The 24343-nt window shown below is 38.5% G+C and overlaps 1 protein-coding gene across 3 annotated transcripts in view; it reads left to right on the forward strand.

Annotated features, from left to right (window-relative positions):
• Window positions 1-24343, forward strand: part of COL24A1 (collagen type XXIV alpha 1 chain) — a 234046-nt gene that overhangs the window by 46323 nt on the left and 163380 nt on the right. For all 3 annotated transcript variants that reach the window (XM_054036762.1, XM_054036763.1, XM_054036765.1), the window contains exons 6-12: window positions 412-465; window positions 4787-4840; window positions 13778-13822; window positions 16027-16080; window positions 17421-17465; window positions 21405-21458; window positions 22244-22288. In XM_054036762.1, the coding sequence (XP_053892737.1) occupies window positions 412-465; window positions 4787-4840; window positions 13778-13822; window positions 16027-16080; window positions 17421-17465; window positions 21405-21458; window positions 22244-22288 (351 nt within the window). The remainder of the gene's footprint in view (window positions 1-411; window positions 466-4786; window positions 4841-13777; window positions 13823-16026; window positions 16081-17420; window positions 17466-21404; window positions 21459-22243; window positions 22289-24343) is intronic.

A 24343-nucleotide genomic window follows, 5' to 3' on the forward strand; every position in this document is an offset into this window, starting at 1 on the left:
GATATGGTTTGATACATCAGGCTTGCATAAATCTGCAAAGTACAAATAAAGTATTCAGTTATAACTGAGAATGCAGGCACACTGATTTGTCTGTACCTCTTACTGCATTTGCAATTAAACTCTGCCTTTTTAATAAATAATCCTCAGGTACATTATGAAGAAATACAGGGAAATTCAAACTCATCGCCACATATGCATTCAGATTATTGTATTATGCCATGTAGTGTGACATGCATACTTTAATAGGAAAGTTGACATAAGAAAACATTCCTGGAATAAGAAATATACTTTGTACAGCATTATATCTTGCACACACACAATCAATTTCTTCAACAGTGAAAATATTTGTGGCTAGCTATATAATTAAATCTTCTGTCCCTGTACCACACTGATTTCATTTCTCTGCAATAGGGCCCTAAAGGAGATCCAGGTTTCTCCCCAGGACAAGCAAAACGTGGAGAAAAGGTAACTGCTTCATAATTACAGAGAAATGTTAGCCACGTTTTTTGTTGTTGAAGTTTGCTTATATCATCTGTATTGTTGGGTTTAATTACCTTTTAAGTCTAGTGCTATGTAAATTGCAATTTTTGTTTTCCCATTATTGTTTGTCTCAGAATGGCTGATGTCTATATGAGTGGTTGGATTTTAGTGTTCTATGATGAAGTAAGCCTCTGGCAACAGTTATGAACCAAAGACAGACATAAAATAACAACACTTAATGGTTCACCTGTAGTTAAATTTTAAATTCTGTATTTGATTTCAGATTTAAGAAACAAAAATTAAAAAGTAAAACTCTATTGGAAGAATTAAATTAAATTCAGTTTGTTAGGACTTGATAAATATGGTACAGTTAAACTGTTGTGTTTATGTTAACTCCTTCACATCAGCAACAAAATATGAGTATTGAAACCTTATAACATCTTAAATTGGTACACAAAGCTCAGAGTGACGATGGTTAAAGGAATACCACCAATTTAAAAATCATATCTCTACCTGAAATTGTTTTACCTTCTGTTGTTGCAAGGGATACTTAATTTTAGCACAACTGAAACATTAGAAATAAGCCTTTGTGACCAGAATCCCAGGGGAGCCAGCTGAGGTCACTCAGTTAGGATGAACTGCAAAGAATGAGGCAGACAATCCCCAAAGCTGGTGGACATTCCAATATTTAGATTTACCAAGCCAGCACAAAACCTTCTGTAATACCTTACTGCTTACCCAGAAGTCAGCAACACAGTTCCCTTAAAGTAACCCAGCCTCAGGCCTCCACCTAGACACCCAAGTCAGATATGACGAGGATTAGTGAAAATCTTATTCATCATATAGGAAAGTTCCACCAATCACAAAGGATCGGACATATTACCTCCCAGGTTAATGAATATTCCAGATCTTACCCAAATACACACTTATCGCCAGTTCTTATTAACTAAACTAAAATTTATTTAAAAAGGAAAAAGAGTGAGTGTAGGTTAAAAGATCAGTATACATACAGACATGAGTTCAATTCTTGAGGATCAAATTCATAGCAGAGATGGTGAGCTTTGTAGATGCAAAGAGTTCTTTTCAAAATAGTTCATAGATTATAGTCCAATGTTTGTATTCAGGGCAGTCCAATCAGAACTGGGATCTCAGTCCTTGTGGCTTCAACTTCCCCTGCATAAAGCCTCAAGCAGATCTGAGATACCAGGATCCAAGCCATTTTTTATACAGTTTCAGGCCTTCTTTGACAGCTCAGAGTCACTTGATGAACAATAGACACTCATTTCCTAAGCATTGCCGGTAATTATTCACACTGATCAACATAAGGCAATTGCCTGTTTTTCCACCATTCACAGATTATTTGATATACATTTCAAAGAGAAATGAATACAGCAATATCCCATGTTTATAGTTCATTTAAATGTTAAGATGTTCTTTTGATCTCTGAATTAACAGAATACAGCATAGATAGTTTCAGAGTAACAGCCGTGTTAGTCTGTATCCACAAAAAGAAGAACAGGAGTACTTGTGGCACCTTAGAGACTAACAAATTTATTAGAGCATAAGCTTTCGTGGACTACAGCCCACTTCTTCGGATGCATCCGAAGAAGTGGGCTGTAGTCCACGAAAGCTTATGCTCTAATAAATTTGTTAGTCTCTAAGGTGCCACAAGTACTCCTGTTCTTCTTTTAGCATAGATAGTGACTGTTTGATTACATTGTTGACCACTACCAATATATATGTAAATACACAAAAACACAAACATTATCTCCCCATATGTTTTTAAGGGTTGAATTTGAGTCATTTATCCTACAGGATACTTAACCTTTTCTGGTCATGCTTCACAGCCTTTTCCCTGTTTTTCAAAATTTGAAAGCCCTCTGTGTATCCGTTTCCCTCTTTCCCATGTCTAGTTTGTTAGGCCTTGATTCCATAGACACCTTAGCACATGCTTAACTTAAAGCACATGAGTTAGGCTCATTTAATTCTGTGGTATTACTCATGTATTTAAAGCTGAGCACATGTGTAAATGTTTGTAGTATTAGGGGATCAGGGGCTTAGTTAGCAGATTTCCCCTTTTGTTTAAGTGAGTCTTTCACACCATAACAGGAAAGGGAAAAAAATTTTTAAAGGAAAATATGATTCTAAACATGCAAACTTGTGGTGGAGGGAACCCGGGAGTAGGTATAGTCCCTGAAATGATCTTTAACTTATTTTTTTAAACTTACTAGACTTCAGTTTGATGCTGTCTCTTTATAGTATTTTGATGAATTTGCACACAGTCACATTGTTCTGTTCAACTCTCACCCATGTCACTGTCTTCTCTCCAAAAAAAAAAAAAAAAAAGTAAACCATTCTGTACTTGAAAATAAAGAGCCTGATCCTGATCTCACTTACACTGGTGTAAATCAGAAGTGACTCTTTTTAAATCAATAGCTACCCTTGTGTGCGGCAGGTGTAAGTGACAGAAGAATCCGATCCAGAGCAAAGCTCTGCTTTGAAAAAAGATTATAAAAATGACACCTTCTGAGTCAGCAGATCTGCTTCCTGTGCTTATTCAGGATCTTACCTGCTGACTTTAGTGATTAAAAATAAGCTTCCCTCCCCCCGCCCCTCTTTCTAACCCTCTTGACCCCACACAACTTTGAGAGAATGGTCAGAATTCTATTCCAGTTCACACATCATAAACATAATTGTTATCTAAGTTGCAACTGGCTTGCACAGATGTGGCTAAGAGCAGAGTTTGGCCCAAAGAATCGTGATGACTTTGGTGATGGTGCCCAAGCCAGAAAAAATCCAAACTAGAATCAACAAGTCAAGCTGAACCTGAAGGACTGTTAGAAAAACATGTTTTTATTTGCAAATGGAACAAACTGGTTCAAGAAGTAATCGAGAGACAATGACTGTGGACACAATTACAGCCGTGTCCTATTAACAGTCACTTTTCAGATTATAACTGCATATTAAGGAATTTAATTGCACTGGGAAACAATGCAGTCACTGTTATGTAACCTTGGGGAAGCAGAAGTCCCATTCCAGAAATACTGTGTCTTCATCATTGGTTTATTCACAAAGGATCTTTCAGCCCTATTCAGCTATATTCATTAAGAACTCTCTTAATGCTAAGAAATCAAAGATTCTGTCCTCCACTTCACCTTAAAGTGGATTCCAAGAGTAAGCTCCTATAGTTAAATTAGTTGGTTATTTTGTCTTTCCAAAATGATTTTCAGTATAAAAATACAGAGTGGTTCTTCATGGAAGCTATGGCTTGGAGGTTTATGATTACAGTTTACTTTTGAATTGCACACCTACTAATTATGGCTGACACTTTAAAACCAATGTGCTCATATTGAGAGTTTAATTAGCATGCTTATTTCATAATGTATATTTAGAGTTTCATTTTAAAGAGCTGCCTATCAAAGGCAAGGCTAAATTCAGAAGTGAGACTAAGCGTGTTTAGAGATCGATTCATTTGGTGAAATGTGTATGCCTCCATTTGGTCCTTCCACTTGCATATTACACAAATGTAGGCCTGGTCTACATTTAAAATTTATGTCAACATAGCAATGGCATTCCAGAGTGTGAAAAATCCAAGCCCCTAAGCACCATAGCTATGCCAGCCTAAGCCCTGGTGTAGATGCTGCTAGATTGATGGAAGAATACTTCCGTCAACTTACCTGCTGTTGCTCAGGGCGGTGTTTCTGCAGTGATGGAAAACCCCCTTTTGTCACTGTAGGCTGCAACTGCACCGTGGGGTTACACTGTCATGCTACAGCACAGTCGAAGTGAGTCTAAATGTACACAGCCTACACTACCTCTGACTTTGGCCCATTGTGCTGAATGAACAAATTTGCCAGTTTACTGTTTTCAAACAGATTTAATGACATTTACATTTAGAAAATATTTGGAATACTTCTCCCAAACAACCTTTTTGTTTTGTTTGTTACTTGCAGTTTGTATGGAAACTAAACCTGGCAGTCATTTTTTTTCCAGTGCAAGAAACATGTAATATTGGGGAAATCGATCTGATATGAACAAATTGAAAGTTAAGAAATAATTTAAAACTACTCACTTGGAGTGAAATTCACCTCTGGGTAAATGCCAACACCAGACCTGTGTAACCACTTCAGTCCTACTTAAGCTGGCTAAAATGTAGATATTCTGAGATTCTGAAATAAATGTTGTTGTTCTGTCGATTCCATTTTAAATGTCCAGGGATAAAGTGAATGTACTGCTTCCCAGGTGTTTATAGTCTTTTCAAATGTGATAATAAAATGAAATGATTTTACCTTACTGTGTTGTACAGGGTGACCCAGGTCCAAGAGGCTTACTAGGCCCTCCTGGTATCAAAGGTCAGAAGGTAAGATTTTCTTTTAATTTTTATATTCAGCTCTCGAGTGTAAGTCCACCAGAAATCAGTGGGGGGTCTGCATAATTGGGCCCTTCAAGTTTGAGCTGCTTAGTCTGTCTTTGGAAATTCCTTACCTCAGCTATCAAAACCAAACATGCAGGACTGAATCTGAGCCATAGATCATATACTGCATGTGCCTCTTTTTCAGGATGGGCCCCAGCCTGGAAAATAACAGATTCTCCCAAGCTATGCAAGTTACAGAGCTCCATAGCAAGCCAATCTGTGTAGGAAAAAGCTCAACCTATCCCACAACAAGCCCCAACATCCTCTTACCATTGCCCCCTACCTACTTCAAAAGTTCCATCTTTAATATCATGAAGTGGATGGGAAGTCAGCAGCAGTGTTCCCTGTTAGCCAGTAGTGGAAGCATAGCTGAAATGCACATCCATGTCAGCCTGTTCACACTCCCATGTAAGCAATACTTCTAGTTTCAGTGCACACTCTGCCATTGGCAAAAGAAGATGGTACATGCTGAAATCTTCCCTTCCACTGCTTGTCTGATCTAGGTAGGGCCAGTATGAAACCTGTCTGAAACTCAGGAGCCTTGAGCTAAGTGAGGCTATAGCACATGTACTGCCACTGTCCATACTGTGGCTAAGTATAAGACTTCGGACCCTATGTGGTCCATCCAGAGCCTTTCCTGAGTACTAAATTAATTGAAAATGTAGTGAGCAAAATGTAAATTAAAAGTTTTTTATGATAACTCCCAAATGGTGTGCTACTCCGTAAAGCTTGTTATGTTTCTGCTCTGGTGTTGTGAGCTCCTTCAAGCTTCAATAAATATACTCCTGCCTGGAAGATACTGATATTTTAAATGAATGAATCCCACTTTATTCTCAGTTTCAGGACTGCCCACCTCTTTTCTATTCATTAATTCGTTCACTGAATCATGTGTTAATTCATTCAGTGTTAGCAATGGAGCTCAATCTTTCAGCACCACAAAATTGGATGTTTTTCAAAGATATGTGTCAGAGCAGCTTAAACTCTTGCCTTGAAGCCAAGTGAAATAAGTTTTAGATTTTGGAAGCCACCTAATGTTCACGTAATTATTTCTTCACTAGGAGAAATGTCAAAGCACTGTAAGAAATAAAAACCCCATACTCCATTTAGGAAACTACCCAGGCCTTAACAGTCCATTAGCGTGGGACAGCATGAGGCAAGCATAGAAGTATTCAGGAAAGGGGACAAAAGGGATGCCAAGATTGTAGGAGTGGAGCGAGTAATACGGAGAGTACATAGACATAAAGCTGGAGAAGAAGGGTGGAATTAATTTATAAATAATTTTGAAAACCACCAAAATATTGTTTAATTGGGTTCAGTATGGGTAGGAAGTCAAGAGGGCTTGTCCATACGGGGCCACTCAGGGAAAATTAATGTGAATTAACTAAAGATGTGAATTTAAAGTGGATTAGTTAAACTTCATTAAACCCTTGTATGGACACTTTCATTCAGAATTAAAGTGGCCTAAATTTGATTTGATTTAATTCACTTCTCTTGTGTTGACCAAAAGCATAAATTTACTCTTTGTAACCCAAAAAAGGAAGAAGTTACAAAATTAGTTTAACAGCTCCTGGGAAATGTATTTCGCTTGTCCACAAACCTTCTGGGATTTAACAAAATTAATCCAATTTTAAAGGCCTGACTAAAATTTTCATTTCTTATGTGGGAAAATTCCCCTCCAGTAGCACCTGTTCTTATCCAAGTTGGAGATTTATCTGGTAGCCTGCTTGTTATCACCAATTGTCACCAGCAGAGCTGTGGCATCTTCTGAGTCCCAAAACATATACTGCTTTAATATATTGTCAGGTTCACAGTTTTGCTTGGAAAAGCAAAGCAGTTTCTACTTAATTTTCAATAAAATCATGTTAGGCTATGTCTACAATACAAGCTAGGGGTGATGGTGTTCATTTGATCATTGGCACTTTTACTCTTTGTTTCCATGTCATGTAGAGAGTAGACACTAACTGGAACCCCGTTTCAGAAAACTCCAGTCTGAACTAATCTTGTAAAATCACTGAGTCCATGAATTATGTTACACCTGTAAATACTAAAGAGTATTTTATGCTTGATGTTTAATGGACCTATGTCCAAGCTGTGCAGTTTTAAGATGCTTGATCTTTCCATATCATTACCAGATATACCCAAGACGATGAATGTATTTTCAGACTTCAGTTGAGTTGGTAGCTTGTTTTCATTTTGGAAAGTCATTTCAGAGGTGTGTGTGCAAATTGTGCAATAATCCAGGGAAAACAGGGAAATCCTTGGGGAAAAAAAAAACATTCTCTTTTGTTACTTCACATTTGATTTTGTTAAATGCTGTTGGGGAACTGCTGAAGTGTGTATAAATGAGTAACATAATTCTTTTAACACATAACTATAAAGAACACAAAAAAATCCATAAATTCATTGCTTCCTAAGTCCTGTTTGATTTTGGCAGCTGGTTCTGATTTTTATCTTCCTTTAGATTGATCTGCAGTAAAATGATCAACATTTAAACTATGACATAAGTTTTAATGTGGACTAGCTCTTGCACTATTTCAGGTCTCTCTTTTAGGTAGAATAATACCAATTTATTTATGCCCATTTCTTGATAATTGCCCTTTTCCCATTGACCTTAGTTGTTTTCCTGAAGAATTCAGGCTGACACTTTCAAAGTAGCATTGGGGATTTGAACAGTCATTGTCCCTTAATTTGAATGGTGGAATTGAATATTTCATTGGTAACATGCTGGCTGCATAATGCCTACTACTGCCCTCTCCTGGTCATAATTAGACCTGCTCAAAGTTGTGAATAAAATAATAAGATTTTTTTTTCATCAAAATTTGCCTGATTTGGAACTTTTGTGAAATTATGTGCAGCACTTATGCAATAGTGTGCACTGTTACAATAATTGTGAAAATTTTGGGGTCTATATTCATATTAAATTTTTATTTTTTGAATGGATATGGTTTGTGATTAGTCATGTGCTACGTGCTCTTGGTTCTGGTTTCCTGAGTGTCTGAATTTAGCACAGATGGGGAAGAGATTAGTAGAAACGAGAAACTGCGTTAGTAGAGTTTCCTTGAGGGATCTCTTTAAAAAATGCTGCACTATTCTATGGTAATCCGGTACAGTACCCAACATCTGTGAGTATGTGTCCTTGTCTTAATAGTTTATTGCATTGCCATTGACTACATATTTCTACTGCCTGCAACATGTTTATTATGCAGGGCCAATTTTTGCCCAATTACACCTGTGCAAATCCAGAGTAACTGTAATGAAGTCAGTATGGTTACTCCAAATTTAGACCTGTGAACAAGAACAGAGTGTTGTATCGTTGTCAGTCCTCTGAGGTCTGGTATGTTTGTTTGAAGCATCCATACAAAAAAGAGGAGCAGTAGCAGGAGAGTTCATAATATGTTGGTGAACAAATAATAAATATCTGTGGGAAATTTCTATATTTCTATGGTAGTGAGTGGCTGAGTTTATTTCACAGAGAGTGCTATTTTCCTAGAATAAGAATGAAGTTTGATTAAATGAGAGAAATTCTTCCATTGCTTTCAAAGGGAAAAACACTCTCCTTTGAATGCTGTTTTAGGTAAGTTTTGACATGTGTTTAAAATAGAATATGTTGATATGGCATAAATGTACTTTTGCCTTAAACTGGTCTTATTATTTACCAAACAGACAGGATCTGGGATTTACATGTGAAGATAAAAAACGTGGATCACCTCTCCCTAAGTAACAGTACATTTTCTCCTACCTCTGTTTCTTGCCCTTCGGCGCCTGGGCTAGGCAGGGAGGAGAGGGAGAAGCTTCTTTCTTCATTATAACAAATCTAAAACTTTCACTGAAACTTGCTACGGTAACCAAGTAAATTAGCTTTTGATTGCTCCTCCCTACTAGATACACTGGACCTGATTCTTCCCTCCTTTACACCAGTTATAAATCAGGATCGACACCATTAAAGCTAACAGAATTACATTAGTGTAAAAGTGGTGTGACAGCAATATTAGGCCTGCTGCCCTTGTTAGATTCCTTGCTGGTTCCACATTAAAGTGAAGGTCTGGTTGCAGCAGTAATATAAAGAGCCAGATACTTACCTTCATATTAGTGCCAGGGCTTGTCTACACTGCAGAGCCTTTGCTGGTAGAGCTGTGCCAGCATGGCTAAGCAAAGCACCTTAGTAGAGAGACAGCGTCTGTCAGCAAAAGGAGTTCTTCTGCCAGTATAGCTGCATCACCTCCCCAAATGACATTAGCTATGTAACAAAAGCATCCTTCTGTTTGCATAATTGTGTCTACAGTGGGGGGTTTTGCAGGCATAGCTATGTTGGCTGGGGGTATGATTATTTTTTAATGCTCCAAGCCAACACAGCTAGGCAAAACTTTAGTGTAGATGAAGCCTTAGATTAACTGTGGAGTTAGACTGCAAAGAGAAGAAACCCCTCCTTTCACCCTCTTTCCCATTCCTGCAAAGCATATAAAGGGGAAAGGCTGTCACATGAGCACTCGTTCTCAGGGTGTACATTATTGTTGTACAAAACGTACATCTAACTATCAAATGTAGCAAACAAACAGATAAAAGATTTCAAACCAAACTTCATTGCCACCTAAAAACATTAATGCTTTCCTCATTGATATCAGTGAGCAAGGAACTCTTTCCATCTCAGTTAATTGAGTTTCCTGACTGATCAGGAAAGATACAAGCTTCTATGGAATCGATTTGGGCATATTGTTGTAAAATACCATATTAATACTTGCTAAAGTAGACACTCCCATTGGTTTCAATACAGGATTGTAGGTTTCCAAAATGTTGAGTAATCATGGACATTTTCCTTTAATAAGTCCTACAAACGGAAGCATAACAGCATTGTTTTAGTAGTTAGACATAAAAGAAGACCTCCTACATGTACAACTTGCCTGCAGAATCCATGCAGGAGTCTTCAGAGGTATTGAAAAGCAACTATTTGGAGGCAGTGTGATTCTAGGGCCCATGATGGGATCCTTAGAACAGCCTCATCCATTGAAAACACAAAGACTGACTCTCCCCCGGCACCAGGACTTCAATGCCGTTACTCCTGATTTAAACCGACAAGACGAGACACTGGCCTATTTTTTTAAAGGAAGTAAATCTTTATTTTTACACTTGAAATTTTGAATCCTGGGAGTTTGAGAATCTAAGGGCTTTACCACCCACTACAGGGGTATCAATTTTCTACTGTGCACTATATCAGGGGGTAGTCGTGTTAGTCTGTATCTACAAAAACAACAAGGAGTCTGGTGGCACCTTAAAGACTAACAGATTTATTTGGGCATAAGCCTTCGTGGGTAAAAACCTAATTTCTTCGGATAATCTTTCACACTAACTGGCCCATGTGGATCCTGCTGGAGTTAACTAAAAGTTCCCTAGTGCACGTTACTATAGTACTGTTTGAAAAAGGCCTACATTAATGTGCACTAGGGAACTTTTAGTGCATGTCAGCAGGGTCCACATAAGCCAGTTAGTGCATAACTCACTAGTGCACATTAGAATGAACACCCCTCTTGGGAGACTAATGCACTGTGTAGACATACCTGACACCAGGCTGGTGTAAAAAACAAACAAACAAACAAAAAAACCCGTGATGGAGTGAGGGTGAAGCCTTCTGTCATTAGAATATTACAGGTAGCACATGCTAGTCAGAGACCCTGATTTATATTATTTACATGCCGCACAGATAAGAAACAGTGGATCTACAAAGAAGCCAAACACATTTCTAATCTGAGGGTGCATGGAGACCAAATAAGCATTTCAAAACTGTGTCAGATGGTGAAAATGTGGAGTTGATAAGTACATTGTGTCTTGTGGTGTTTGTGGGTTATGGGTTATGAGTCTGATCCAGCCTCAGAAGAGGACCACAGGATTGCAGTCATGAGAGAGAAGCAAGAATCGGATGAGCTTATTTCCCTTACATTTTTGTTCCCGTCATTATGCTGACATAGGATTAATTTTATGCCACTTTTAGTCCATGCAGTATTTGTCATAGAGGAATAAGAATGATATTGTGTCATGTATGCCATTCATCTATATTGCTGCGTTGTTCTTTGACCTTCTCAACATTTTGGAAAATGACTGTCCAGCTGTTTCAACTTTTCCATTTACATGTTGATTTGTGGCAAGTTTTTAATATTGCTTTAGATCTAAATGCTGGTATTAGCTCTATCTGCAAAGCAGGTCTTCGTTCTCATGCCACCCATGGCAAAGGTTTCTGTAAAAACGCCTACAGCGTATAGCTTGTTGTGCTCGCCACATGCCCACAATTGCTTTTTTCAACTCTTCTTTGGCACTGTTCAGAGAAGACCAAATCCCCCTCCATTCCTGTAATTACCTGCCCATTCCTCTGTCTCTCTTGGGAGGCTGCAGCATTACTGTTCTATCTGGATGCTGTAACCAGCGAGCAACTGTCCCAACCCTGTGCTATTGGAATTACTATGGAAACAATGGAAAACACTGTTGGGCTCTCAAAGTTTTTGTTGTTTAATATTTATATTGATATAATGTCAAGAGGCCTTAGCAAGGTTGAAGCTCCATTGTGCTTAGCACTGTGCAAACATATAGTAAATAACAGCTCCTTAAACGTGGCCCCTTACAAAGTAGAGGCTAAGTTACTTCATTTGGCAGTAAAGTCCTTTCTCTCTCACAGACCAAAGCACTCTAATAACATGCCCATAAAGTGGGTGTGCTGGTGTAATCAGGAGCTCAAGCCCTTCCATTTCTGTTTTTGCCTTTAAAGTCCAAATGTGAGCGTCTTCATTAGAATTTGGGGAGTACCTCATCCTCCAATCAATCTACCAATATTATTAGCTTTTCTTTTTACACACACTTTCCTTTTAGCTCAAAACAAATGTAGTTCCCTTTTTTCCTGGTCCAGATATAATAAAGCATTTGAACATTTCCTCTGTAAGCACCTATCCTAACCCAGAAGTAGGGTTATTCTCAAAAATGCTTAAACCACTTAGAACCCAAATCCTATTGAAAATCAAACAGCGGGACTTTGGCTTCTAAATATTTTATGTCCTTTTAAGATGCTGTTGAAAATTTTACACACAATTCCTAAGGAAGTGTTACTGTTTTGCCCTCCAGGTTTGCATTGCAGTCATTAATCATGCTTTTGTCTTTATTTAATGATCTTACCAACAGCATTTCTGAGGCATGCCTTGGCATGTTAATTAGGCAGTCCCTCTCAGCCTGTTTGTTTCATACCTATGCCACAGGCTAGTGCGGCTCAGGCTAGTGCTCTAAAAATAGTTGTGTAGACAGTGCTTTGAAGGTGCAGCTCTGGCTGGAGCTCAAGGCTGGTCTTCACTATGGGGAGATCAACACTGCTGCAAACGATGCAGCAGGGATCAATTTAGTGGGTCTAGTGAAGGCCCACTAAATCAATGGCAGAGTGCTCTCCGGTCAGCCCTGGTACTCCAGTTCCCCAAGAAGATTAAAGGAAGTCAACCAGAGAGTGTCTCCCGTCAACGCAGCTCCCAACGAAGACACCGGGGGAAGTCAACCTAAGCTACGTCGACTCCAGCTACATTATTCACATAACTGAAATAGCGTAGCTTAGGTCAACTTACCCCCATAGTGAAGACAAGCCCTCAGGCTCTGACGCCTGGAAAGGGGAGTGGAAGTGCAACTTCAAATGCTGTCTACACAGCTATCTTTAGAGCACTAGCGTGAGCCCCACTAACCTGAGTCTGTTGACTTGGGCTGGGAGGCTCGCTTCTGTGGACTGTGTAGATACACTCAGATGTATGCTTGAAATACGCTCTGCAGCTTGTGATTTGCAGATGATTGTTGTTTGCCTTTGCTTTATTGTAATAGCTAAACATTAAAGCAAGTTAGCAATGCTGTGTGAGTGTTTAGCAAGATGTAAGGGAATACCTGCAACACTGGTTTGGAGATAATGGAGCCTCTGGGTTTTTTAATGAGCACATGAGCACATGTCCTTAGGACTAACGTTATTTCCCAAGCAAGTGTATAATACTAAAATTGCAAAGCTTGCAAACAGATTACTGTAATAATTACTGATAACTATTACTGAACAAAATTCCTCTTTTATGATTTCATGTGAGGTAATGCCATTTAGTTTGTTGTAACAAAGCTCTTGGCATGGTGTAGAAACCAAACCGAAACTTGGGGCACCAGATTAAATCTTGGCCCTATTGAAATCATGGACAGAATTCCTCTTGACTTCGACAGGGCCACCATCTGTACAGGCAAACCATCATCATCATAATGCTCAATATAAAGAGGGGCAATGATAAACTTTGATGATTTAAAGATTCCAGGATAATCTGGAAGACTTTATTTAGTGTCAGGAAGGTGGTAGTTTCATTTACTTGTGCAAAACTATCATCATATATGGAGCATTAAAAAAATTAAGTCCATATGAAAGAAATCTTTTGTTTTCTTACAGTTATCTTTTCCTAGAGAGCTTCTTGGCGCTCTCTGTGATGATCTTCTTGTTATGCCTATCTCAGTTGAACTGGCTCATTCAGAGATAGTGTTATGACAAGGATTTGGAATGGGGAAACAGTCTGGACTAAATCCAGCTTTGCAATAATTACAAGCAGATTGTTGCTAAAGGCATTTTGTCTACGTGTTACTTAAGCTTACACAAATCTGTGACTACTGGTGCAAGTTTAGCAGGCATAGCTAGAAATCATCTATGCTAAGGTAAGTTTCTTGTTCTCCCTCCTACCACATCAGCTACTGAAATTAAGCAATGTGGATGTCACAGAGAAAGAGAGGTTGCAAAATTCTTCTTTGCTGAAGAAAATATAAAGCGGGAAGGGGGAAATCAAGACCCCCAAAGCTGCATCTTGCATTTCTGAATTCATTACAACATCTGTTCGTCTCTTCTACCTGCAGGGTCCCAAAGGCTATCCAGGGCCACCAGGTCCACGAGGCGAGCAAGTGAGTGATGAAGGCACTGTAACAGTTGATACACATTGTACAAAGCATGTTAAGTACAATTAAAGATAATGACTTTAAATGCTTATAGCAAATAATTTCTTTCAATTGCTGACTGGTTGAAGAAATACTCAATAGATTTCATTCTTGACTAGGTACTTAGTTGCGATGGAGATGAGTATGGTTTAAGGGCCTAGATAAAACATAATAGACCAACTTGTTTTCTCTAGCAAGTCTGGTGGCATGGAAGAAGTGTGTTGTGTAATGTTTTAGGAGGCAATTCAGACTCTGTCAAAACCTTACCACTGAGATTTGACAATGCATGCTTAATCTCTGGATGGGGAGATGGGAAGGGACTGTGTGTTGCTTTCTTGAAGTATCCTTCATGTGAGTGTTAGAGGTAGACACTTATTACTCCTCCCTTCTAGAGATAAGGGGCCATGGCTGTCAACTCTAATAACCAGATATGCATCTGAAGAAGTGGGCTGTAGTCCACGAAAGCTTATGCTCTAATAAATTTGTTAGTCTCTAAGGTGCCACAAGTACTCCTGTTCTAATAACCTTGGAACAGGAGTCAAATTTTTCTCTTTTGTATACTGTACTGAATGCACTGTCAATGCTGAATGAATAATCATGACCTAATGATAGTAGTGACCAGAGGATGGGCAGATCCAGATGTGGAGAGTCATCCCTGGGCTCAGATTCTGTGTGGATGATCCCCTCGTTTTCAGATTTCACATAGGGCATTGCTAATATTCAAACTTGGGTATTTAAGGGGAAAATAATCCAGATAAACAAGAACTCTGAAGATAGATTTGACCATGTCATTGTAAGTAACTTTTTAGGTGTGTGAATATAAAAGGATTTTTGAAATATCGAGGCTCGGTTTTGAAAAGCGACAGAGCCTTTCATTTCATAACATGGAATCCAGGGAGTTAGGAACAATGCATTTTCAATTATGGGCGGCATAAAGGAAGTATTTTGAAGCAGTAAAGCAAATTAAAGCCTCGGTCTCAATGTGAGTTTGTGCTACCTTTAAATACATTTGAGGAAAAAACAGTTTAATCATAGAATCATAGAATATCAGAGTTGGAAGGGACCTCAAGAGGTCATCTAGTCCAACCCCCTGCTCAAAGCAGGACCAATTCCCAGCTAAATCATCCCAGCCAGGGCTTTGTCAAGCCGGGCCTTAAAAACCTCCAAGGAAGGAGATTCCACCACCTCCCTAGGTAACGCATTCCAGTGTTTCACCACCCTCCTAGTGAAATAGTTTTTCCTGATATCCAACCTGGACCTCCCCCACTGCAACTTGAGACCATTGCTCCTTGTTCTATCATCTGCCACCACTGAGAACAGCCGAGCTCCATCCTCTTTAGAACCCCCCTTCAGGTAGTTGAAGGCTGCTATCAAATCCCCCCTCATTCTTCTCTTCTGGAGACTAAACAATCCCAGTTCCCTCAGCCTCTCCTCATAAGTCATGTGCTCCAGACCCCTAATTATTTTTGTTGCCCTCCGCTGGACTCTTTCCAATTTCTCCACATCCTTCTTGTAGTGTGAGGCCCAAAATCTGCCTATACTTTCCCACAATAGTTATTTTTACTACCTTAGGCTAATTTATTGGGGGGGGGAGAACACTTTTGGATTTGATTAGGGAGGGAAGGAGGGGGGAAACGAAGAGTTTACTGTACCCATTATCAATCCACTGTTACTCTAACCTTATTCGAGCATACCCACATTGAGACCAACATAAGGAAATTCAGATATACAAGGACATTCAGATTCTTCTTACATTTGTACATTTGTTCCATAAAAGTGTAAATCTTAATAATATGGCCAAGATCAGTGTCAGCTTGTGTTATCTGCACCATAAATACCTGTCCCCTGAGGGTATCTCCCGTTGTGCATACCTGATTTTGCCAAACATTGTCTAAGGGTTTTCTGTCATGAATCAGTGTTTTTTTCTCTTGTACTTCACTTCATTTTAGACTAATTCCCTCCCTCTCCCCCAATCCTAAATGCTTTTGCAATGTGTGCACCACTGCTCAGGAAGTAATCATGCTGATTTTAATTATGTATAAAAAGTGGGTTTTATGGGCTTCCTATGCAAATTACACAAGAAACAGTCTTGTGTTAGGAGAAAGCTCTTTCATGTTACCAACAGGTAAAAATACACTAAACCTGATTACTTTTTTTCACTTTCAATTTAGGGAATTCCGGGAATGGCTGGCAATGCTGGTTCACTTGGTTACCCTGGCAGGCAGGTGCAGTAACTATACAAAAGAATTATATGTTTTCCTGTTATAAGCACCTTTTCAGTACTATACATTAGTTCAAAATATGTTTCCCTTCCTCTCTTTCGGGTTAATTTTCAAAGTGATGCCTGGTGTACACATGGCCTCTTCATCAGCAAGGAGTGTTTTGACAAACTGATCTACCGCAAAAGGATTCTCTACCATCATATAGCATTAATGATGTAATTTCTGAAAGTACCATATCGAAATCTGCTGGCACTGCTGATGCATCATTGCATTGGCTGACCTTGTATCACTAATACTCGAAACAAGCCTCCTTTCAGAGGCACCATACACGGAAGTAATGTGGCGCATTGTGCCCTTAGTACTGGGCCCTGAGTGGGTGAGACACAGTAATTCTGTATCCCTCTAGTGCATACATACCTTGTTACCAAATTACAGAATGTATAAGCCCTATTCACCCCTTTGAAAACCTTCATTGCTCTCTGTCTGTTTCAACCTTTTGGCATTTAATGTTCAGAAGAAACAGGAAGCATTCTGCTCTAGTTCCATTCCTACTTATTTGCCTACACTTATTTTTTTTACTGCTGAAACTATTTCTTTCTTTAACTTTTATGTGGGGAAAGAGTATGTTAAAAGGCTTTTTCCATTCAGTTCATTGAGAGAGGGAACCAATGAAAACATCAAATTGCTATCAATGCAAGCCATTTGTAATATTGATTTTTATATACCTGGGACAGATAGATAGTTCAGTATATGCAGTTGGTGCATTAAGAGGAAATGTCAGTCACTTTTCCTAACATTTAAACTACATGAGCCAAATTCAGTCCTTGTATTCGTCAACTGACTTCAATGGAGTCGTGCCTGCTTGAGGGGCTGAATTTGACCCATGCTCTCTAAACTATTTCAACATTTTACTAGACCAATTTTATGGTGGTTATATATTAAAAAGCATTATTAAATAGTTTATAAAGTGACTGGATGACAACATGCCAACATTTAAAAATACAAAATGCTTTGAGTATTTGAAATAAACTTATTGTTCTAACGTTGGCTAAAAAATGACTGGAACTGCATTCCAATATAAAAGTTTATGAAAAGTTCCATGAAGTTATTTTAATGCCAAGTTCACAATTGGGTAGAAGATTTCAACTGGATTGGGAAGAACTTTCCAAAAAGAAATAACTTCAATATAAAGGAAGTTGCAATCTCTGTCTAGAGGTTCACATAGCACCCGTCATGAAAAGTGCATTGCCAGTTTGGAAATTAACAATTATTGTGATAATTCTTTTAAATCTAGTATCTCCATTTATTTTAAATGAAGTAAAAGTTGTGTTTTTTTATACTAGGGTTTAGCTGGACCAGAAGGTAACCCAGGTCCTAAAGGTGTAAGAGTAAGTAACATTTGTAAGCATTACGGCATGAATGACTGTATTTTTATACATATAGTATGCTTGAGAAATTTCACTGAATTGCCAGTTGCACGGCCACTGAAAAACTGTCTACTGCAGAGGTGGTTAATGACAAACTGTATTTCATTAAAAATTTGAGGATTTATTTCTTTCTCATGCCTGCAAGCAGTATAGAATAATCTCATCTTGCTGCTCTTCCTTCGCTTGGAACATATACAGACATGAAAAGAAAGAAAAAGAACCCTGTGAGAGTGTGGGGGGAGCGAAGGGGGGAAGTGGAGGGGAAGAGGCCATTTCCTGCCTGGAGCATTATTTCTGTAGTAGAAGCTGTCAGGAGTGAAGGCAGATCTGGCATTTGTAATCTTCAACTGTGACAGAGGTTGATGGAAGGAAACAATCTTGTCACATAAAGAATATGAGAGTCACCTTCTGCTAGATCCTAAAATATTTCAGTTGATATCTTTTGTAGCCCAGACCAGGGGTACAAATCTGAGCCCTTTAAAATTTTAAGCTTTGCTTGGATCATTTTTGAGTAAAGTTTCAAGGAGAAAAGTGAAAAAAAAGTTTTTATTTTTCACACATATACACCTATATATGTAAAAACCATTAGATTTTATTTCTTTCAAGGTTACTGCCCTCAACAGATCATCAGACTTGGATCACATGGGAATATGATGTTAACTGTGTATTGTAACCTGAGATTTGTAATTGCTTTACCCTAGAAATTCTCAGGTTTTTGATTCCACCCTCATCCTTACACAACTCCATTATTGTACAGGTTGCTGTGAAGTATCCCACCCATGTACTTATTCGCAACACTGATACTGACTTGGACTCTTTATATATTCCATGGGTGGCGTACCCGAGCCCACGTATCCACTGACGCTTTAAAAACCCCGCACTCCAATCTGGTTCTATGCTGGTTATGTGATATGTATGTATCTCGTGATCCTTGTAACTGATACCTGTAATCCCCCATAACTCAAGCCGGACCCCAGATGTACAGTACCTTCCCTCTTAAGAACATAAGGACGGCTGTACTGGGTCAGACCAAAGGTCCATCTAGCCCAGTATTCTGTCTACTGACAGTGGCCAATGCCAGGTGCCCCAGAGGGAGTAAACCTAACAGATAATGATCAAGTGATCTCTCTCCTGCCATCCATCTCCACCCTCTGACAAACAGAGGCTAGGGTCACCATTCCTTACCCATCCTGGCTAATAGCCATTAGTGGAATTAACCTCCATGAATTTATCCAGTTAACTTGTGTATATTTAATCTTAAACATTAAAGTTAATAAAAATTTTAAATCTGTACCTTATGATGCTGTCAAGCTTCTGTTACAACTTCTCCATCATGTTACTGAATCTGTGCACTTGTGTCTTTTATTGCAGATATTTAAAGCCTTCATCTGCAACAGCTTTTTGAGATGTCTCTAAGTTTTGCTCTTTTAAATTCAGTTTTCATTATATGATGGGATATCCCAAAGATATTGCACCCATATGGCTCTCAACCCTCAGACATTTGTTCCTTTTTCTCTTGCCCCAAAGTTCTCTATAAACCTGTAGCCAACTCCTTCTCCTGTTATACAAGAGAAAGGTGATCGCAATCTTTTCCACTAAGTGGCCCACAAGCGTCTTCTTATTTCGTATGACTGTTCTGTCATTGCTCAAAAAATGACTCATACTAACAATCTCAGAATGTCATGTTTCAAAAGGGTGTCTCCTACATAATCCTTTCTGCCAGATGTTGCCTGTAATGTTGACCCAGAAACATGTTTTTGTGCCCTTGACCCATGCAGTTATGTCAATATAATTTGAGCTCTTTGGATCCTGCTTATTTAAGGGTTTTAAGACAATGCAGGGAAAGAAAAGAGAGCTGCATTTTTCCCTAATGTGTGGGGTACCAAGAAGAGTATTGTCCTTCCTAAGATCCTCAAAAGATGGGTTAAGATATTTCATTAAATTCAAAGGACTGTAGAGATAGGTGTGAAAACACTGATTCTTTTTTTCAGTAATTAGATGCTGCACCTGCCTTTGCACATTCTCTCTCGGAGCCTCTGTGTGTAGAATCACTTCATTGTACTTTTGTTTATGCCAATTTGCAATTGAATTTGTATGTGTCTGTCACGTATGCACAGCCGTGAAAATGTGAAACTGAGCTTTGGAAGCAATATCATGGAATATAGCACATACAAACCATTGAAGGTTTGAGAGGAGGTTTAAATTTCTCAGGACATAGTGTTAGTTTTCAAATCTTAAGAGCCAGGAATTTAAATGATTACTACATTTTAGGAGGTGGATTTTTTTAAGCGTAATTTTAAAAAAATACATTTTCCCAGGATAGCTCCCTGTACGTGGAACTTATTTTCCCCCCTAATACAATCCTCCTTTTACCTGTTTCATGTTGAAGGAAATGGGCTGACCAAGGACACAAGTGTGACTTCCTTCAAGTCACCTGATATTCTGAATTGCATATATCCCATTCAAACCCAACAGTGGAGTAATCACCAGTGACATTCTCGTTGTCTAGTAGAAGAAAGCTGCACCTGTGTTTTGCTCAACAGAGAATTAGAACAGCTCTTATGAGTGAGAAACATTTCCTGCCCTTTATAACTTTTCATTGTATTTCATATTATGATTTTTTTTATTTAACTAGACTTTGTGGGGCTTCTGCTGATCTCCACTATATTGATGAAAAGTAGAATTGCTTCCTAATTCAGTCACAGAAGGCAAAATTTTCAAAAACTCCTAAATGCTATTTTCATTTGAGAATTTCTTTAGTTTAATGTTTTCACTTTCTTAACTTTATTTTTATTCATTTAACTGGAAGTGAACTGGATATTTTGACAACAGTGGTTAGCATGTGTCCTATCGCAATAGTTACTACTCTGGCTACTCTATTGATCTTATGTTCGAAAATTCAGTTATTTCTACCGTACCATTTTAAAAATTAAACACAGTGGTATTTAGCTGTGGATTTTCAGATTTTGATGCAACATAAGGAAGTTACTTCTCAGGGTATAGCTATACTGGAGCTGGAAAGTCTAATTTCCAGCTTGAGGAGACATACCTGCACTAGCTTTGCTAAAAATAGCAATGTATCCATAGTGGCGCAAGCAATAAGAGAGGATAGCTGCCCCAAATATAATCTCGTCTGAGATCCTAGGCATGTACTCTCGGCAGCTGGTTCCTCCCACCTCTTGCACCACTGCAGCGACACTTCTATTTTTGGCACACAAGCTCAGTCAGAGCTAGTGTGGGACATCTCCTTGAGCTGAAAATTGCAACTTCCAGTTCCAGTGTAGATGTTCCCTCAGACAGCATCACTCTCTACGTGGAAAGAAAGCATGGCATGATGCAGTTACAATTAAACTGAGGCTTACAATGATGTGTCACTAGTTTTTTAATGGGATAGACAATTCTCCCCTTCTATTTAAGCAGGGAGGGAGAACACATCTTAGTCACGTTTTAATTAAAACAATCCAGCTGTGACAAGATAAACTTGCAAAATAATTCCTTTGTAGTGGAAATCACTCAAACTTATTCACAAAAACAATAATTTCTTTTTGATTTACAGGTGAGGAATATTGTAAATTTGAAAGGAAAATTTTAAATATTTCTTTGATCAGCACTTTCTGATGCAATAGTATATCATTTGGGAATTTTTTTCCTAGTATGGTTAATTTGTACGTTATCTCCGCAATGGTGGGGGATTGTCACCATCAGTTGGATTTGGAGGATGAAATCCTGGTCACATTGAAGTCACTGGGAGTTTTGCCATTGACTTCAACTGAGCCAAGATTTCACCCAGAATCTCAAACCACTATACGTACATAAATGTGTGGTAAATCTGTATCTAGCCTTGTTCTTGAGATGCAACCTTTTAATAAAGAAATTTAAGAATTATTTTTCTGTTCTAAGGGTTTCATTGGACCTCCAGGGGTGGCAGGACAGCCAGGACCTGAAGGAGAAAGAGTAGGTTTAATGAACCATTTATGAAATATGTACACATTTATGATAATGAAACACACTGAAGTATAACATATCCCAGAATGAGACCAAGGAAAACTTTATTATTTATGTAACTCTTTTTAAAAAGGAAAATAAGGCTTGTCTGACAGCAAAACTGATTGGGGATGTGTGCAAATGTCATCCTGTTAAATAATAAAATCGGCTGATTAGAATGAATCTAGTGAACAAAATAAAAATAGCACCAAGGTTAATCAATCTGAATTGGCTGTAAAGTGAAGCTTGGATTTCATCTAAAACTTCTGAGATTGGGAGCCTGTTCTTGTCATTGAAGTGAGCAGTGAAAGTTTCCTCTAAGAGTAATTTCAGTCCATGTATAAATCACATTTCTGAATTGCCTGGTATGCGTTTAAGACAAAAATGCCCATGATAATCTGATAACTGATTTTGAGCCTAATCTTTCTACTATTGAAATCAAGGAAAGTTTTTCCATTGACCTTAATGACAGCCAGAGCAAGCCCTTCTCAACATTCTAGGACACATTAATAGAATTCAGCTAATATGCCTGGAGTGAAGAGATCACAATTTACATTTCTCCATCCCATTCTCCCTGCTCTCTTATAACAAGAAATAGGTACAGTGTCTGCTTTTTGTGGTGGTGATTTTTAGATTGCCCTTTGCAATCAAATGTGCATGCCAATAATGTGTAATTAAAATCACTTTTAAAAAATCTAGATTCTGTAGATTTTTTAGATTGTAGATTCTCTTTTCTTTCTTTCTTTTTTTTCCAGGGCATTCCAGGACTGCAAGGAAAAAGGGGTCTTAAGGGGAGACTGGTAAGTTTACTAATATGGGTTACTACTTTTGTTGCTAATTTAAATGAATAACGTAAGTCTGCATATAATTTTAAGTAGCTGAAAATGTTAGTGTCATTGTATTCACAAATGATTGTATTATTGTTTCCAGCACATACCTGGCACTACATAAAATGACAACTTGTTGGGTAAATTTAGTGGTGCGGCTAAATAAATGTAAATTATAAATTCTTAACCTGATGGCCAGTTCAACCATTGGAACTATCAGTGTGACTGCCATGGGGTTAAAAGGTCACAGAAAAATGCAAACAGTTTTAAAAAATTATTGTTAATGCAACACAGATTTATGATTCCAGACTTTATGAGGAGTCTGATTCAGGTGTTGGCCTGAATACAAGTCAGTTGCAGCGTCTAATAATTTCAGATGTTTGTAGAAAAAATAGTAGAAAGCAACTGTTGGCAAGTTAAAGCTATTCCCTACTTAATACAAACGTATTTCTATGTCTGGGGGCAGACACAAATCTGCTAGGCATACTAAGGTTTACAGTATTTCTGATAGATCAGAAAACTGTAGCATGATCTGTTACGTGCCAAGTTCTTTGTTTTCTGCCACATGGTTGTACTTTAAGACTTTTGCTGTCTGGATGTAAAATACTGTGGAGGGAGAGATGTATAGCTCTGTTGGTGTACTTTTTGTGTTTGCTGCTAGTTATTACAAAACCATGTGAAATATGGACCAGCTTCCAATACATGTGAATTTAGGGTTAATCAGTGCATAAACCCAAAGGTGCTAAAAGACACTCCTGAAACACGTTAATTAAAATCAAGAACCTATTATTTAAGTTTTTAATGCTGCAGATTAATGTGTGAATCAAAAAAGGTGAAATGTATTAAAGTAATTGGCTAACAGGTTAGTGTGTTCAGTGTTTTGTCTACATTGTTGCTGCTCATTTCTCATTTAAATCATGTACTACTTTGTGCATCCCAAAAGTGTACACTAGCAGATCCATGCTATTGGTATGCTTATTGCACCTTGTGATAAGTCTCTTACTAGCCATGTGCAGTGTGCTAGCTTTTCTGAGACGAATGAGCATCAAGGTAAAAAAGCAGATGGCTCATGCTCAATCTGTGTATGAAGGAGGTGATGCTGATAGGAAACTTTGAAAAACTGTCTGGAATTATAATCTTGTATTCAACTGAAGGCACCTGACCTCTGGTTCTCAAGATGGTATAATGTCTTGATCCCACTAGACTGCTCCTAGCTACACAAGTAGCAGAAGTGGTGAGAAATTAATTTTCCATCTTCAGCTAGTCATGTATTGCACCCATCCCGCTTTAGTGAGGACTCTTTACCATAGAGATCTGTCTTCAAATAGTTTAATACATGGCAGTCCACTGTTTAAGTAACAGAGATCAATGAGAGCACATCAGGTCAGTGCTCTGCACATACCGTTGGCTTTCTACTTAATGCCAGATCTATTTCTTGATCCTGAAATCAGTTCCAAGACCTTTGTCCTCATCTTTAAAGCACCTATTGGGCTAAGGTTTAGTTAGCATAAGGCCCCATCCGTCAAAGCACTTCAGTAGGTACTTAGCTCTAGGTACTTTGTTGGATCAGGACCATAGAATGCCTCTTTCCCCAGATCCAACCCAACGGCCTCAGGGTGAATATCTCAAGAGGTTGGAGCAGGATGCTGTGGAATTCCCCAGTGTCAGAGAGATGAATCCTAGCCTTACGATTCAGGGTGAAATGCAAGACTCATCTTTGTGCAAACTTTCCGTCAATAACAATGAGGGGAAAGAATGGCCATCCTGGCACCATTACTTTTGGAAGAAGGGCAAATCCCAGATATGATCTCATTTTGGAAAGCAGCCTAAAACTTGAGAAGTGAAGATCAGGGGCTTCTTTTAGGGTAGTTCTTTTAATTTTTAACATAGCTCTAGACACCATGGTGATGGATGCTTTAAAATGCTGGTAAATGATTGTGCTTGCCATCATTTTGTTTACTGTCCAGATGGCATTTAATATACTATAGCAAACATCTGACATGAAAATCATCTCTTTGGGATTCAAAA

The sequence above is a fragment of the Malaclemys terrapin genome, chromosome 8 (assembly GCF_027887155.1).
Source record: "Malaclemys terrapin pileata isolate rMalTer1 chromosome 8, rMalTer1.hap1, whole genome shotgun sequence".
Classification (NCBI taxonomy): Eukaryota; Metazoa; Chordata; order Testudines; family Emydidae; genus Malaclemys; species Malaclemys terrapin.